At 41.4% G+C, this 16,224-nt stretch overlaps 1 protein-coding gene across 1 annotated transcript; it reads right to left on the reverse strand.

Moving 5' to 3' along the window:
• Positions 1 to 112: 112 nt before the first annotated feature.
• Positions 113 to 10,805, reverse strand: LOC111867952 (uncharacterized PE-PGRS family protein PE_PGRS54). The gene is made up of 4 exons (XM_023858201.2): positions 10,730 to 10,805; positions 8,357 to 8,404; positions 3,212 to 7,591; positions 113 to 365 (listed from the first exon to the last, which is right to left on the reverse strand). The coding sequence occupies exons 1-4, from the start codon at positions 10,794 to 10,796 to the stop codon at positions 319 to 321; spliced, it is 4,542 nt and encodes a 1,513-aa protein (XP_023713969.1). The 5' UTR covers positions 10,797 to 10,805; the 3' UTR covers positions 113 to 318.
• Between the last annotated feature and the right edge of the window lie 5,419 nt (positions 10,806 to 16,224).

Raw genomic sequence — 16,224 nt, forward strand, 5'->3', positions numbered from 1 at the left:
GGGTCTAAAATAAGTCTACTCGTAATAGTTCTGTACAATATACACCATCGTCAGAATTATTTAAAGTCTATTTACTTTAATAAGATTTATCTGATTATTACATCATTTTCCATTTTATTTTGTAATTAAGTTGTGTCTTATTTTCTCATTTCAAAGTTATTAATCAGTCTTAATTACAAAGTAGTGAAAGAAAATTCAATAAATAACCCTCATCCATACACTTGGTAATTTTATGAGATGTTTAACATAACAATGCAGATGATGATAACAATTGTGATCGTCAATACTCTTGTGTTCCATGGTATGCAATCAGCGCCCTTATCCAACCTTAACACTCCCGTGTTTCCCCACACTTGAAGGAGGATCTGAAAAATAATTCATTGGCATTTATTAATTCATCTAGAAATAGGTCATGATAGTCTAGCTGTCTAAGGCATGCACTGTCTTCGCTAGCTCGGAAGCCGGGATCGTGGGTTCGAATAAGGCATGGATGTTTGGTATGTGTATGTGTTTAATTTGTGTTTGTATTGTCCTCTGTTTAGGCAGAGGCCTTGCGGCGAGTTGATCACTCGTCCAAGGAGTCTTACAGTCTGTAAAATTATCATGAAACTCAAAATCAGAGACCAGGACCCAAGGATGCTATAGAGCCATTGGGGGAAAGAAAATCATATGTGATGATATGAACGCCCCCGCACAATAAAAAATGTAACAAGTTCAGGGTGCATGTTTTCAGCTCCTCTTGAGTTCTTTAAATTAATTCATGAAATGCACACATAATTGGAAACTATTCGCACGTTTGCATGCACGAAACTACACTGGTAGAATATTAATTACATTTTCAATTAAGTGTGGACAAAGAAGACAGTCATGAATATAACTCCCGACATTTCAGTACAATCCCTACTCTATATAAAATGAAGATTCGTCTCTTAAGGGTTTTCTGAAAGGCAAAGAAATTGGAAGTCGCTACACAAGATGGACATAACTTTTCATTAAGTTCCACAATTCTAATTTGATTCGTGGTGTAAGTCTCTATATAAGGAAATAATCTGCAATAACAGACGCGTTTCTTCACACTGTCTAAAAACGCACTTAGTCCCGATGTTTTGGTCTGAATTATTCAGTTAAACGTAAGAGAATATAATTCTTTTAGCATTGAGTGCCAGCAGATCTGTATGGTGCTATAAGCGAGCGATTATTATGTCTCATTTCTACCACACGAATGCAGCACGAGGTGGATAACACGAAAGAAGAATGGTCATTTTTAACGATTAGTGTTTTCTTCTGTGGTACATTTCGCAACGCTGTCAGTGTCCAGATTATAGAGTGCAGTGGCTGTGGCATAACTGAGTTGTGACTCCAAAATTTGATTGGAGGGACTGAGGTAAACAACGAAACACCTCAGGATACTGTGTCCCACCCGAGATTCGATCTGAATACTATAAGTCAAGGTTATTTCCGGTAGACTAACCTGCTTGATGTAACGTATATGTCATCCGCAAGAAAGAACCCAACGCTCTGGAAAACTGCCTATTTTTTTAATTATGTGAATATCAAAGATTTAACAGATGATAGCATAACAGAAAAGAGAGTTTTATCGATACTGAGATTAATCTGTTTCAGCAGTATTTCTGTAATTGCATTAAATGAATATGAAGTGTCCACGTACACATGATGAAAACTGATTTGTTCCTGGCGTACTGTACTGTACTGCAACTATAATGCTTCGTAACTACGAACAATGATGACACCACTTAAACTAGACTTTACTTCTGACTTCTGACTTCGTCTTCTGTGTTCTGTCCTCTTCTGTCTTCTGTTGGTCAGTTCTCTCCCTGAGGAAGGTTCTGGTCGAACCGCATGGAGATCACCTCCTGCAGCAGTAGAGTTATCGCGTTCTGTGATGTGGAGGTTGGTTGCCATGTGAACAGCCTTTACCTCTCTGTTGCAACGGTAATGTTTCTGTACGCGTTACTTACTAATCGGCGTCTAAGCAATGCATTGCTTCTTCAGTTGTATTCGTTGCTGTGGAAACGTGTTCCAACAGTTCGCCGACCAGCAGTAGCGCCTTCCGTGTTGCCACGGGAACATGCTCAGTGAAGCCCAGCCCAGATGAGCAGATTACAGCTTTCAGGCGTCATGTGACAATACTAACTAATTCGAAGTACATCTTTCTTAAATCGTAGCGATCATATTCAGTGCCTTTTGGAATTGGTTTTAGTTATTAAATAAATTGAAAATAGCAAATGATCTCTAGCGAGCCTTGTTCAGATTTTAATAAAATCACTGAAATAAATATGCACAGTCTCGTTTCTTCCGACTTAAAACATCAGCTACAGCAAGTTTTAGGCACAGCGCACTCAAAGGGAGCTATATGGAACTCAGGCGTCGATGGCTGCACAGAATCAGATTGGTAACAAACTCACACCGAATTTCCGTGCCGGCGTTTCTTCCATGTGCAATTGGTAACGGTAATTTTGCACACCTCATCAATCAATACTGCTCCGAAGAGTGGCATAACTTTCCCGTTTTTTAATTTAAACGTTTTTTACCGTTCTCCTTGTAGTGTAGTTACGGCTACAAATCGAAAAAAGGTACAATCAAAAAGTCTGGAGGCATAAGCAACAAAGACTAATTAAAGCTCTAGGCCTGCTTCCATTAATGTACATAAGCCAAATAATAGGTTTAATATATGAATTGTTTCCGTTGTTAGAAGTAGCAGGGCCTATATACCGTCAAATGACATGAGGGGATGCGGTTAAAATGTACTTCGGAAAATGGCTGTTACAATAATCCGTTTCATAGTGTCCTATCATAAAAATAAGATTCAAATCAGACCTGTGCAGAAGATGATGTATGATATATAAATATATTATTTGGATCGACATACTTAAGAGGAAGAGGCGACATTTGGACATATAAAAGTTTGTGGAAGGATATAATAAAAAGATAAGTTTGATAAACAGGATCGAACTAGATTGAGCTGGCACATAACATACAATTACGTGTTTTTTAGACTTTCTGAACTTGCGGATTTTATCTTCACCATCTGAATAATTGTCATCGTTTTAATAAAGTTCTTGCAGGAGCAGTAACTCTCAGTGGAAGACGAAGGGCGCTACCAGAGCAACCGCTAAACAGGACGGGTGAATACAACACCAAAACTTTTAGACAGAATGTAACAAATATTTCACATTTTATGGTCTCATACCTGAATTGCTGGTGCCATCAGTTCCATCCAGACCACTTCCACAGTCTGGAATTCCTCCAGAACTCCAGAAATGTGAGACAACAAATCCATTTTTGGAACCATTGCTTATCTCAGATTCAGCTGGTTCCCCTCTCGCGTCTCCTTCAGCACTAGTAGTTCCTCCTAAACTGCTTCTGCTGGAGCTCCTCTGGACCATATTTCTTCTAATACTGTAGGGATTTATTTCGCCGAATATTCCGTCTGCTCCACCATTACTCAGCACACCAAGACTGCTACTACTATGATCCCCTCTAACATTAACATCAGATTCACCCGTTCCACGAAGAGCTGCAATTTCGCCCAGTTCCCTCAATCCACCTACATATCTGATGTAACCACCAACGCTTCTGAAGTTATTCGCGTTTGAGCTGAATTCATTACCAGGTATATTCCCAGCTAAGGGACCCCTTACTTCTCCACCATGTACTGAGCCCCCTTGAGCGCTAGAACCTCCGGAGTCTGTACCCCTAATGCCACTGAAACCACCACGGACACTGCCGCCTACCACGCTGCTACTTGAGCCACTCCTAAGTTTACTAGTTTCATAAATATCGCCAATAGCACTCGCTCTCTCCTTGTTTTCGCCGACTATACCTGGCGTGCCTGTACCTGTATTGAAACTGTTTGTTCTACCGGAATTAGTATTTTCTTCCAACCCAACAACGAACGCTGAGTCCCCTGTAGTATGTACATCTACACTTTTGTCCTCACCAACATCTTCTGAGTTTACAGCTTCTCCTGTGCTTCTTTCTTTAGCGAAATTTGCAGTTTTCCACTGATGTTCATCGCGAATTCCTATGTTACCTTCAACACAGCCTCTTCCAACTTGATCATAACCATAGGCTCCACCACAACCACTTCCACCTGTCAAACTTTCAGCAGAGGATGCAGAAGTATCACTATCTAATCCGCTTTGACCCTGACTCTGAGCAACATCAGAACGAGTACCTCTTATTCCGCTGAACCCATTTCCTTGCAATCCGTAACTGCCCAAGTAACTGGTCCTCCCGATAGAGCTTTCAAAATCACTTGAGTTGGATCCTACGTGGATATCACTCCCTCTTCCAAAAGAACTTTCAGTGTCGTTTTTATGCACAAGGCCACTTGTCCCTAATTCAGGGTTGCTTAAGAGGCCAGTGGCGCTTCCACTGGAACTACCAATCGTCTTACTGTGCGTCACACTGGCAACGTAACTTGTTCTGAAAATGTTCTGAGACCCACTTATTCCGTTCAAACCACTATTTGCATAATTACTTAAAAACGGGCTACTAGAAGAGTCTCCAAAATCGCCATTCGTGGATCCTCTTTCGGTATTACTGTCGTCTCCAAAAATACTGACAGAAACTTTTTTCCCACCGTCACTTCTGTCTAACCCGTAACTGTTCCCGGCTGAGCTTCCGAAGGCGAGACTATGTGATTTCTTGTCCCCAGAACCAAATATGTTCTTATGGTCATTTATTTCACCCAGGTCACTAGCTTCATAATTGCTGCTAAAGCCACTGCGTGTAATAGCAGAGCCTTCAGTAATATCACTATCAGATGTAGTTTTTCTCTTACTTTCAGTGCCGAAAATATTGCCTCTATGTTTTCCGCCATCAATAAATCCATAATTATGACCTGATTTGCCTGAACTACCTGCATAACTATCAAAACTACTGCTGCCTGAACCACTTACAATGTAACTCCCACTGCCATAAGCATTTCCAGTATCTCTTCTACTGCCTGACAGAACACTGTCACCCAAACCACCTTCTGGTCCTCCAAAGGTCCCACTGCGACTATTATTGTCATCGGAGCCGTCTCGAAAATCACTGCTAATATCCCTTAATTTATTGACATCAGCTATCGATACAGAATTTCCTCCTGAGCCAGGAGTACCTTCCGGCCCAGAGCCACCTCCGAAACCACCCAAACTAATTGTAGTGCCTCCGTCATTTCCTGCCTTTGATCCATCCTTAGTACCACCAGACCCATAGTGAGAAGGAATGCTGGAGCCTCCTTCTCCGTCGAAACCACTCTGCAATGAGGAGCTTTCTCGAACTACATAAATATGTCCGAAACTGGCTGCAGGTCCTCTTAATCCACTCTTAGTAGTACCGCCGGAGCCATTGAAACCGCCTCTGAGATTAGAAGTAGGCCTATGTACAGATGCTGAGATTTCTTCAGACCCAGATGCAGCTTCTGAAGTGCCCGCAGAGCCCCCAGATGTGGTACTTCCTGGTCCGCTTTTGCTGCCTCTGGAACTAATTCCAAATATTTTGCCGATACCCCCTTCACTTCCAGTAAAATCGCCTTCAGACCTCTTATCAATATCTCGTACGCCACCGCCGGTTCCTGAACCAGAATTACCTCCCACGTCACTCCGTCCCCTTGCAGAAGAACGAGAAACAATGATCCCATTTGGGTTCTTATTGCCGACAGAAGGACTTCCAAAATTACTGACACTCTCGTCTGAATCTTCTAGGCCAATTACGCTATGGGTATGGGATCCAGACGCGCTGCTACTCAGTCTGATATGACTCTTAATGTCACCGCTTTCTACCCCGCGTGTATTTTCAAATCCAGAATCACCAACAGTTCCAGTACTACTACCACCATTACCTCCTAAGCTGTTTACATTTTCTGGAATTCTTAAGCCCTCTAAACGACTTTCTGAATCGCTGTCAGTTCCTCCAGAAACTTCCTCAGAGACTAATCCTTCCCCTGGACTTTTTGAAAATTTCTCAGCCTTACTAGATGCTGAGACAAATCCGGAATTATCTGATGATTCAAGTGAACTAAAGCTTCCATCGGGAGTTAATCCCATATGTCCAGAGCCGAAACTTCTTTTCAATTCACTTCCTCCTAAGGTGTACGTAGTAGAAGAGCGTATAAATTCCTTATTTCTACCAACTGTTCCCTTCACTTCTAGACCTTTAATTCCATCATCGAAATCGCTAGTGCTCGTTCCGCTGGTGGGAACTAAGCGAGCTTTACTACTTTTTAAACTATGGGTAGATGATTGGCTAATTATTATTTCTGGGCCAGTAGGTCCGCTGCTTAACACTTTTCCTCTCTCTAAAAGCCTCAAGCCTCCTTCACCTTCACCTCCGTCAGAAATTACAACATTGCCTCCAACTGCACCGACACCAACTCCTTTTTCTCTATTAACGTGTAAGTTGTTTACGGCACCATCATGTGAACCAAATTCATCGCTCGCTATCCCAGTGCCACTTCCTATCAACCCCCCGAAGTCATTAGCACCGATGTTGCGTCCACTTTCTGAGAAGCTTCCGCTACGAGACCTGCTGACGCTTTCAAAGAATCGAAGTTGTTTCCCTGCTCCTTCAAGGCCACTACCTGCTTCTGAAGTACCGGTATCAGATAATCTGCCACTTCTTCCGTAATCTTTCGACCTTCCAGAGTGACTTCCGCGTGTTTCAGAAACAATAGAGGTCCTAGATACGTTAGAGCTTGCGCCACTTCCAAATCCAACCCCTTTGGTGCTGGGTTCAGATCCAAACAATCCTCCATTCGTTGTCCTTACCATAGATCCGCTTTTTAAACTTAAAGAATTTCGTGCTCCGTTAATTCCAGTCCCAAACCGAGTACCTCTATCTACATTTTCACTTGGATACACTGTTGATTCTAAATTATTTCTGCTATTTCCTACGCTACCAAAAGCGTTTGCTACACTTCTTAAGGAATTACTTCCAATTCTAGGTCCGCTAACTTTTGACAATTCCAGCCTTCCGGATCCCAAATCACTGTTTCCAACTCCACCGATTTCTGTGTATTTTTCAAAATTTGAACGGTGTACAAAGGAAGTTGAACTTCGTGCTCCGTTACCACCGTTAGCTACATGTGGCCCGCCCTCTCCCGAAAGTCCACTCCCAAAGCTGGTGACAAATCTACTGTGTCCGTGTTCCATTCCATTCCCTAATTGCGTCAGTCCACCACTGCTACTTAACATTACTGCATTAGCATTATTCAATCTGCCATTTCCAAGTCCTGAAGCATGGCCAAATGTCCCAGTCCCAAAACCTAACGACCCACTACGAGCATAGTTGGTACTTGGTGCTGCATCACCTATAGTTCCACCTCTTCCAACGGCGTCATAACCACCGTATCCTCCGCGTTCACTAAACACTTGTTCCCTGGTCCTGACAGATCCAGAGAAGCTTCGTGCAGAGCTGGGACTGTTACTGTAAGTGCTAGTTCCTGAGTGAATCGTCCCAAGCGGACCAAAGCCTGGGGTGCCAAAATCATTACTTGCTGATCCAAAATTGAATGGCATTGCACCATGCTGTAAGTTGAAGTTTGCCGAATCGCTGCTGGGTGAGGACTGTGAGCTGGACCAACCTGCAGAAGAAATCAAAACCAAAAGTGACAAATATATAAACATCACCCAAATTTAGCTGCTTTTTATGTAGAAAGAATTACGTTAGGTACATGGTTATATTAAAATCATTTATATATAAATATAACATTTTGTAACAGTGAGATATTAGCTCTGAAATTATGTAATTTCGGATTACCATAACTACAAAATGTAGGATTACCATAACTACAAAATGTAGACAACTGATGTTGCATGAAAGCAAGTTATGTAGTGTGCAAACGAACAAGCGAGCAGTCTTCTGTTTCACTGTGTCGTGTGTTTGAGGGTTGATATAAAAACTAAGGTAAAGTTAAAGTTGTCCCTGTGCTTAACGAATTATGCACTATGCCATAAAGGCGTATAAAGATGTATAGATCCACTTTCTCTTGACCTCGGCACTAGCTGGAGGTGAGTGGTCAGCTTCACATCCTGGTCGCTTTACACCCGGAGAAAGAGCCTTCGGCACTCATTAAATAGGAGGTTGGGTGGACCCTAGAGCCGGTCTGGAATACTTGGAGAAGAGAAAATTCTTGACCCTACCGGGACTCGAACGCCGACGTCTCGGTCGTCCAGTCGCTATGCCGACTGCGCTATCCCGACTCAGGTCTTTATTCTTTTAATTTAGAAAACGTCTGCTTTCATAATCCACGTCTTAATTTTGAAGAGCAAAGAAGTGAATCTGACTAAATTCTTCTTAGGTTGTTCCTGCGTTCCATTCTCTTTGCCGCTTGCGTTTTTGTACTTACTGTAGTCAGTTCTGTGAATCTTTCTTTGGCATCCATGTACACAGTCATCTGTTGAAAAAGAAAATAGGGAATATAGTAACTGCGAGTAGATATCCTTTGGCTATATATTATTTAATAAGTAATTTTCCTTTGAGCATTCAGTAAGCAGAAATATGGATATCAGGTCAAGTTCTGAACAAGAGTACGCTTGTCACAGCTATTACGGCTAATGTACAAGGTGAGCACAAAGTACCTAGCCCCATCAATTTCGTGTCTCAGAGGCACAGTGCATAGTTTCAGATGATCATGTTATTTATCGAAGTTGTAGAGAAAGGAAAGTTTTCGTATGGTATAAAAACAACACAACAATACCACGAAGAGCTGAGAAAGAACCACCACAGTTTGTTATACGGGAGGCTCTGCCAAGAGAAACTATTTTTGGACCATTCTTTTTCGATGGTCAAGTAAATAAACAAAGTAATGCTAAGAGAATAATTTGTGCCACAGTTGAAAATTATGGGAATTCATGACGAGAGATGAAATATCTGTCCATTTTGCTGTTCTTTTTTTTGCGAGTGCATGACTAAGGTGTTTTCAAACAGACGGATTTTTCGGGCCCGAGAGAAATCTCAATCACCCTTTCATCTCGTGACAACACTTTGTGGATATGGAGACTTCGATACAGATGAAGAGATGATCTCAAGGAGATGCATAAGCGGGATTATAATTGTTGCTCCTGCAATCACATCAAACTTGTCGACTCATCATTTTGTGCTACGAAAAGTAAGGAGCATATATCAATGTAACGTAATTTACATAACTCTACGATGCGTTTACATAGAGCGAGACTGGGCTTCGTACACACCCTGTATAAATAAATGAACCGACATTGTGTTCTAAAAATCTTCCTTGATCATCATGTGAAAATATTCTTGGAACTTAACGAACCAGGCGCTCAAGCCTTTTCTGACTCAGAAGTAAATACGAGACTGTAAACCTTCGCGTTATATCCTAGGACTGCTTGGATAATGGACAGACCCAACGAAAGGCCACTACCTGCATATGACAGGACACAAACTACGGGCTATGGTGGGATTTTATTTGTAATTTTACATGATCTGAAATCTTCAGGCAGACTGAATGAAATGGAGGCTTTTTGGGTGATTAGACAGTATGATATAGACTAAGATTCCAGCGTCCCAGAATCTGTGTACAGATTAATCACTGGTATGATAATGTGACATGACGCCTGAAAGCCGGAGTAGTAGAACCAGAGTAGATTTCAATTGCTAGGCAACGTCTCAGTAAACATGTTCCCGCGGCAACGAATAAGCAAGAAACAATAAAGGTGCTGCTGGGCTATAACGACGGAAAAGTGTTGAAGCCGCCCCCAGGCTATATAACGGAATAATTGAGGATTTTTTTTGAGACGACAGTCGAAAATGATTGAGAACAAATGTCAACGAGTCAGTTGAGTTGAAAGGGTGCGGATATGAAAAGAAGATTTCATTTTTACTGCACTTATAGTGATATTGGTGTAATTACTGTGTTGAAATCCCTTGTCAGGATACGACTATTGAAGACTGAGAACCCTAGTGTGTGTAACGATGAACTGTAAAGTGTGGTGATTAGCAATAGCGCTATAATTAATTGTAGTTACGAGTTGTGTGTTAAAGTGGTCAATAAACTCAATATCCAACCCATACATCGCCTATAGTCACACATTTAAAGCGTGGCAATATACAAAATGTACCTTGTACGAGTATATATAATAGGAGTCTACTTATTTTTCCCAATCATCAACTCAGGCCGCCATTTTAGACCCTTTACTTTACATCAACAAAACTGTTAGCTCAAACGGACCTCATTGCAAATGTAGTAGTGTTAGTTAGTGAGAAATGCGTAACTATTGGATAAAAGATCCTGAATTTCTAACCCGAGTTGCATGTTGCCACATCCTTCTCATGTCCTCCAGGACCTCCTAAAGTGGAACAAAGCAACTGCCTCTCTCTTCTTGCTATCAGCTATAATCGGCTCACTAAACACTGTGCCATTGAAAGCACCTTTTTGTTGTTGTTGTTGTTGTTGTTGTTGTTATAATCCAACATTAAAATCGCATGAAATTATTCATTGTTGGTTCAGGCGTTCTTAAATTCACGAGAAGTTAAAACTATACAACATAGATATAAAAAATCACTGTTAAGGCTTTACTGTTCACTGCTATTACACACAATAAAGATTAAATATTTACTGAATACATGAATTCGTTGTGCACGTGCATGTAAATATATCCATGAAAATAAACGAAAAAGTTAAGCCAAGACTTGTCACAGGACAGGAGTATTTATCATGTGAACAAGCATGCAACAATAGCGAAGGGCCTACGGCGATTACCTGGCCTAGCCGTGACGACGACACAGCACAACGCCAGTTGCAGAACACGCTCTACTGTTGCTGGCATGCTGCTAGTCACAAGAACGTGTACAACAGACAGCAGCATCTTCTTATATAAGCATGAAGAAGATTCTGTACAAGCCTGCCTGCTTGCCTGAGTTTGCTGTAAATGTTAATTGTTCTCTCTCTGGTTATCTCAGGGCCCTTGACCGATAAAATAAATTATATGCCCTATATATTGTCAGTTTACCATATATGAATACCATAATCTGTGCCTAGTGACACACTAACACCGTGACCCTAGCAGGACCCGGCCTGTTGCTTTGTTCATTTTTAGACTAGTTTCCAGCAAGAAAACTGATCTTCGACTGCTGGCACTCGAGTCGAAGCGAATCGAAATGAATGGTTTTCAGAGACCAAGTTTCATACGAACCACAGGCAAAATTATAGTTTTGTACACCTATATTCTAATTTTTATATTTTTGGACAGCAGACGAGAGGACAAAAGGTTCTGGACTGAATGATAGCAAGCATTACCCGAATTCAATCTCTTAATTTCCTCCTGAATCAAGTTTTGATTTGTTATCGTCGTTCCCAAATATCTGAATTGTGCTACAGTCAGTTCTATCACCCTTCTTGTGAACTGGTACAATAATAGACTCTTTCCACTGATCAGGAAATTTCTCCTTATGCCAAATAGAAGTAATTAGATTGTGGATCTTAGAACGTAATATTTCGCCTCCTGCTTGAATAAGTTCTGCAGGAATTTGATCACTACCTGGCGATTTATACCGTTTCAATTATGCAATAGCACTTTCAACCTCAAAAGGGCTAGGATCTGGTACTAACGCCTCAGCTGTATGGATTTCGGTCTGCCTAACAGCACTGACCCTATGTACATTCAATAACTGAGAGAAGTAGTTCCTCCACCTATTCAAAATGTTGTGGGAACCTGCAAGCAGATCACCATTCTCATCCTTCACTAAGTTACTGCTAGGCTGGTAACCCCTCTTAAAGTCATTCATTCATCTATACAGGTCTCTATGTTCTTGTTCTTACTGTTCATTGCAAGCTAGTCAATTTTGTTTTTCAGATATTGCCTCTTTTTGTTCTTGAAATGCCTGCTGGTTTCACGTCTTATATTGTTCAGATTATCCCAATTTAACTCGCTTGGATCCTGTAACCATTGCAATTTGGCCTGCTTTCTTTTATCTAATAATTTTGAGCATCCTTCATCGAAACATGGCTTATGCTTCTTCGGTTCATAATAACCTAGACTCTCTTTGGCAGACATTTTTATATTCTCTCTAATAGTTTCCCAAGCTTTATTAACATCCACCTCAGTTTCCAAGTTTTCCAAAGCTGTGAACCTATTTGAGATTTCAACACGATACTGCTCTTCAAGTTTACCTCATTTAAGTGCTTGAGACTGAACCTCTCCATTTGAACTCTGTGTGTTGTTTGTTTGCTCACTGCCAGTCTCTTCCTAACCTTTGCCACCACCAGGTAGTGGTCAGTATCACAATCTGCTGCCCTGAATGATAGGACATCAAGTATACTTGAATGCCGTCTCCTATCTATCAAAATATGGTCTATTTGATTGTGTATCTTCCCATCAGGAGATGTCCAAGTAAATTTATGGATGTTACGATGCGGGAACACTGTACTACTGTACTACTGACAGTAAGATTTTTTGATGTGGCAAAGTTTACTGCTCTAACTCCATTATCATATTAATTTCAAGCAACTCTCATTCCCATTGTTGGTTTGAAAATGTCTTCCCTCCCTACTTTGGCATTGATCAAGAATTTATCAAATACATGTTCTAGTTCTTTATAGAATCTATCCTTTGTCATCAACATTGTCTTCTGTTGGGTCGTGAACATCCATAACGATGATATCACACCAGGGACCTTTTAGTATTATATATGATATCCTATCACTAGTTAGTTAGTTATTGGAGAGGGTGGGTTTCCCCATGCACTTAGACCTGTAGTGGTCCATTGTGTTTCCCTCTATGATTTCTACCAGTCTCTTTATCCTACCGGTATTGGTGCTTACCATCAGTCACGCCCAGCCAGCGAGACCGGCTCTACTAGCTGAGAGGTATCTATAATGCTTTCCCCATCTACCAGAGGTATTAGTGACTGCTGTTGGGCGGGAAACGTCCGCAATTTTGGCTCAGTGAACTCCTTTGGAGATATGAGGTTCTTTTACGTGCCGTAAAGCTACGACACCGGACCCACGGCTTAAAGTCCCTCCTGGAGGACTTGTTCCCTGAATTTTTCCGCCCTTAAAATTCGACGACCTCCGCCGGGTATTTGAACCCGCGTACTACGAGTCATGAGGTGGGAACGTTACCTCTAGACTACGGAGGCCCGCTATCCTATCACTAACGAACTCTACCCTCTTAACTGCTGATACGATTCTCTTATGTACGAAAAAACCTGTACCTAATTCATGATTTTCGTTCCCCTTTCCATAGAAAATTATATAGTCTCCTGCGGGTGCGATGCCAGCTCCATCCCATCTGACCTCATGTACTCCCGCTAAATCTGACTTATATTTTGAGATTTCTTCTGCCACTGACCTGAGCGAACCTGCCGTATTCAAACTTCTAACATATTACCTTGGGCTGCTGCAGTTTATTGAAAAGGAACAGATGTGGTGGACATGTAGATCGGAAAGGAAACAAGAAATAGGTGAATAATACTGGTGAAGAAATTTCTTGGAGAAGAGACACTTGTAACACCGAGAAGAAATAGGAAGATAAATCCCAAAAACGGATCTTACAGGCTTGTACGAAGTATCTCGAAAACTTGAACTGAAACGTCTGTTTAATTGCACGCGTTCTGAAAGGTATCCAGTAGTGGAATTCTGTGCTAACCGCCCTATTAGCAAAAAATGAGTGCTTGAAATTAAGAATAGGGATAGTGGAGTAAGCTGGGTTAATAATGTCAATAAGGGGGGATTTTGTGAGTGGGATAAATGAGGTAACTGGAGTGCACGGGTCAAGTGGAATGTCAGAGTGCATTAACATCCCATTATCCATGAATTCTTATCACTATGATTAATCAGCCTGTGTATGCAGCTTACAGCTTAAGGCCTCTGAATTTCACATTTTGATAACCCAGAACAGGAAAGAAAAAAGCGTGTTCAAAAACTGCGCGGGAAGATTAACTGAGTCTAACTTGTTTAACAGGCTACATGATTCAAAGTCCTGCTATATAGAGCAATACGTAGAGAAAATGACACAAACCTGGTTATAGGCAGTCTAAACTTAATAAATACATGTGTCGTTTTACTTCTCCGTATGATCTACTGCTTAATACTTTATTAAATGTTTATGCCAGTCAAATAATATTTGCTACCATTCACTCCAGGACCTTTTGTCTTCTCGTCTGCTGTTCAAAATCACAAAAAATAGAACATAAAGAACTATAATTTTTCTTGTGGTTCTGTATGTGTATGAAACTTGGTCTCTGACATTCAGAGAGCAACATAGTCTGAGGGTGTTGAGGAGAATATTTGGACCAAAGAGGGATGAAGTGAAAGGAGGTTGGAGAAAACTGCATAATGAGGAGCTTCATAACTTGTACTCTTCTCCAAGTATAATTAGAATGATCAAGTCAAGGAGAATGAGATGAGCAGGGCATGTAGCACGAATGTGGGAGAAGAGGAAAGCATATAGGATATTTGTGGGAAAGCCAGAAGAAAATAGACCATTAGGATGACCAAGACGTAGGTGGGTGGACAATATTAAAATGAATCTCAGAGAAATAGGATGGGATGGTATGGGGATTAATCTGGCTCAGGATAGGGATCAGTGGAGGGATCTTGTGAACACGGTAGTGAACCTTCTGATTCCATAAAATGCTGAAAAGTTCCTGAGTAGCTGTACAATTGGCAGCTTCTCAAGAAGTGCTCAGCACCATGAGTGAGTGAGTGAGTGAGTGAGTGAGTGAGTGAGTGAGTGAGTGAGTGAGTGAGTGAATGAGTGTGTCAATATCAGGTAAGAAATGCATGCAATTAGTTTTGTTTATTTATTTGCTTGTACAGTACTGTTCATTAAACTGAAAACTTTCCCTACTATAGGCTAATACAAAGCAGTGTGCCAAACTGTGATGACAGCTATCAAATTTTAAAATTGCCTTTAATACAGCCCACGTGAGCAATATTACGCGTACATAATTACTACGCACAACGAAAGACCGTGATGGCCGACCGCCATACAACAAGCTTCAGCCCTAACAAAAGAAAGTTTCAGGATAGCCACACACTGAACCAAAGTAAACCAACAAACCAACAAGACCAAAAGACAAATACGTGCACAGGAGTCGTTGAAGGACATCCAAATAAAACAGCTGCTTAACCCACATAACCTAGAATTAATCCGAGGCAACTGCATAAGAAAAACAGAATAGCATTGCAGTAAGCAGCAGATTCCTTCATCACAGCAACCTGTACACCTGATGATGGCCGGTTAGGCCGAAACATGTAGCGACAATAAAGAGAAAACGACAGAATATTAACCGACGTTGCAGGTAGAGGGCAAAACAGCGGAACGCAAAGTCAGATCTACGTAGTGCAACAGGATACCGCAATTCAATAATGTGGCGTCTGGAAATGATGCATACACGCTTTACTGGCGCCGCTGCTTTTCGGGTTTTCCTGGCCATGAGTGGAGGCACACTTCTGCAAAGGCATTCAGCAAGTCATACACAGTCGTTATATAACACATCAGATTCAAAGAATTTTTAATGCACAGAGAATGTTCCCTCGAGGCGATGAAAATAACATCAAGTTTTTTGTATATGAGGATTGGATTCCCTGATGTCTGTTTTCTTAGTGTGCTGCCCCGAGAGAGCGGTCTGTCGTATGGCAATTCGGCGAGAAGCCGTTTGTCACTGACGGTCATTTTGAACAACATTTTCCAATTGGCGTGTTCGACAATGTCCAATTGCATGGATGGAACACAAAATTATGAAGCAGTGTCTATAAAGAAAGTTGAATAAATTTGGTGCTCAGTGTCTAGATAATAAATTGTTAAATATCTTTACATTTGGATTGGTCCAGAAAATTTACAAACAAAACAAACTCCGTGGTTTTAGTCCACAAGCGAACTATACCGACCGAACGACCGCCGCTTGTCGGCGAAGTTAGTGCCAAATTTAGCGGGTAGAGGGTGTCGCGTGGTCAGCACAACGAATCCCAACGACCATTAATTTCTGTTTCCTAGACCGGAGCTGCTATTTCTTTGAAGTAGGTCCTCAATTATCCTCACGAGGCTGAGTGGACCCCGTTCTAGGCCCACTACTTCTCATAACAAATCTGGTAGTGCTGGAAATCGAACCCGGACCTCTAGATCTGTAACCAGGAACTCTGACCACTGGACCACAGAGGCGGTTCCAAAAAATTTATATTAAGCTAAGATCCGATTTCTCAATTTTCCAAAAACGGCACTGTAACATGGTGTAAAATGAGGCATCTTTACG

This window comes from Cryptotermes secundus, unplaced genomic scaffold, assembly GCF_002891405.2.
Source record: "Cryptotermes secundus unplaced genomic scaffold, Csec_1.0 scaffold267, whole genome shotgun sequence".
Taxonomy (NCBI): Eukaryota; Metazoa; Arthropoda; class Insecta; order Blattodea; family Kalotermitidae; genus Cryptotermes; species Cryptotermes secundus.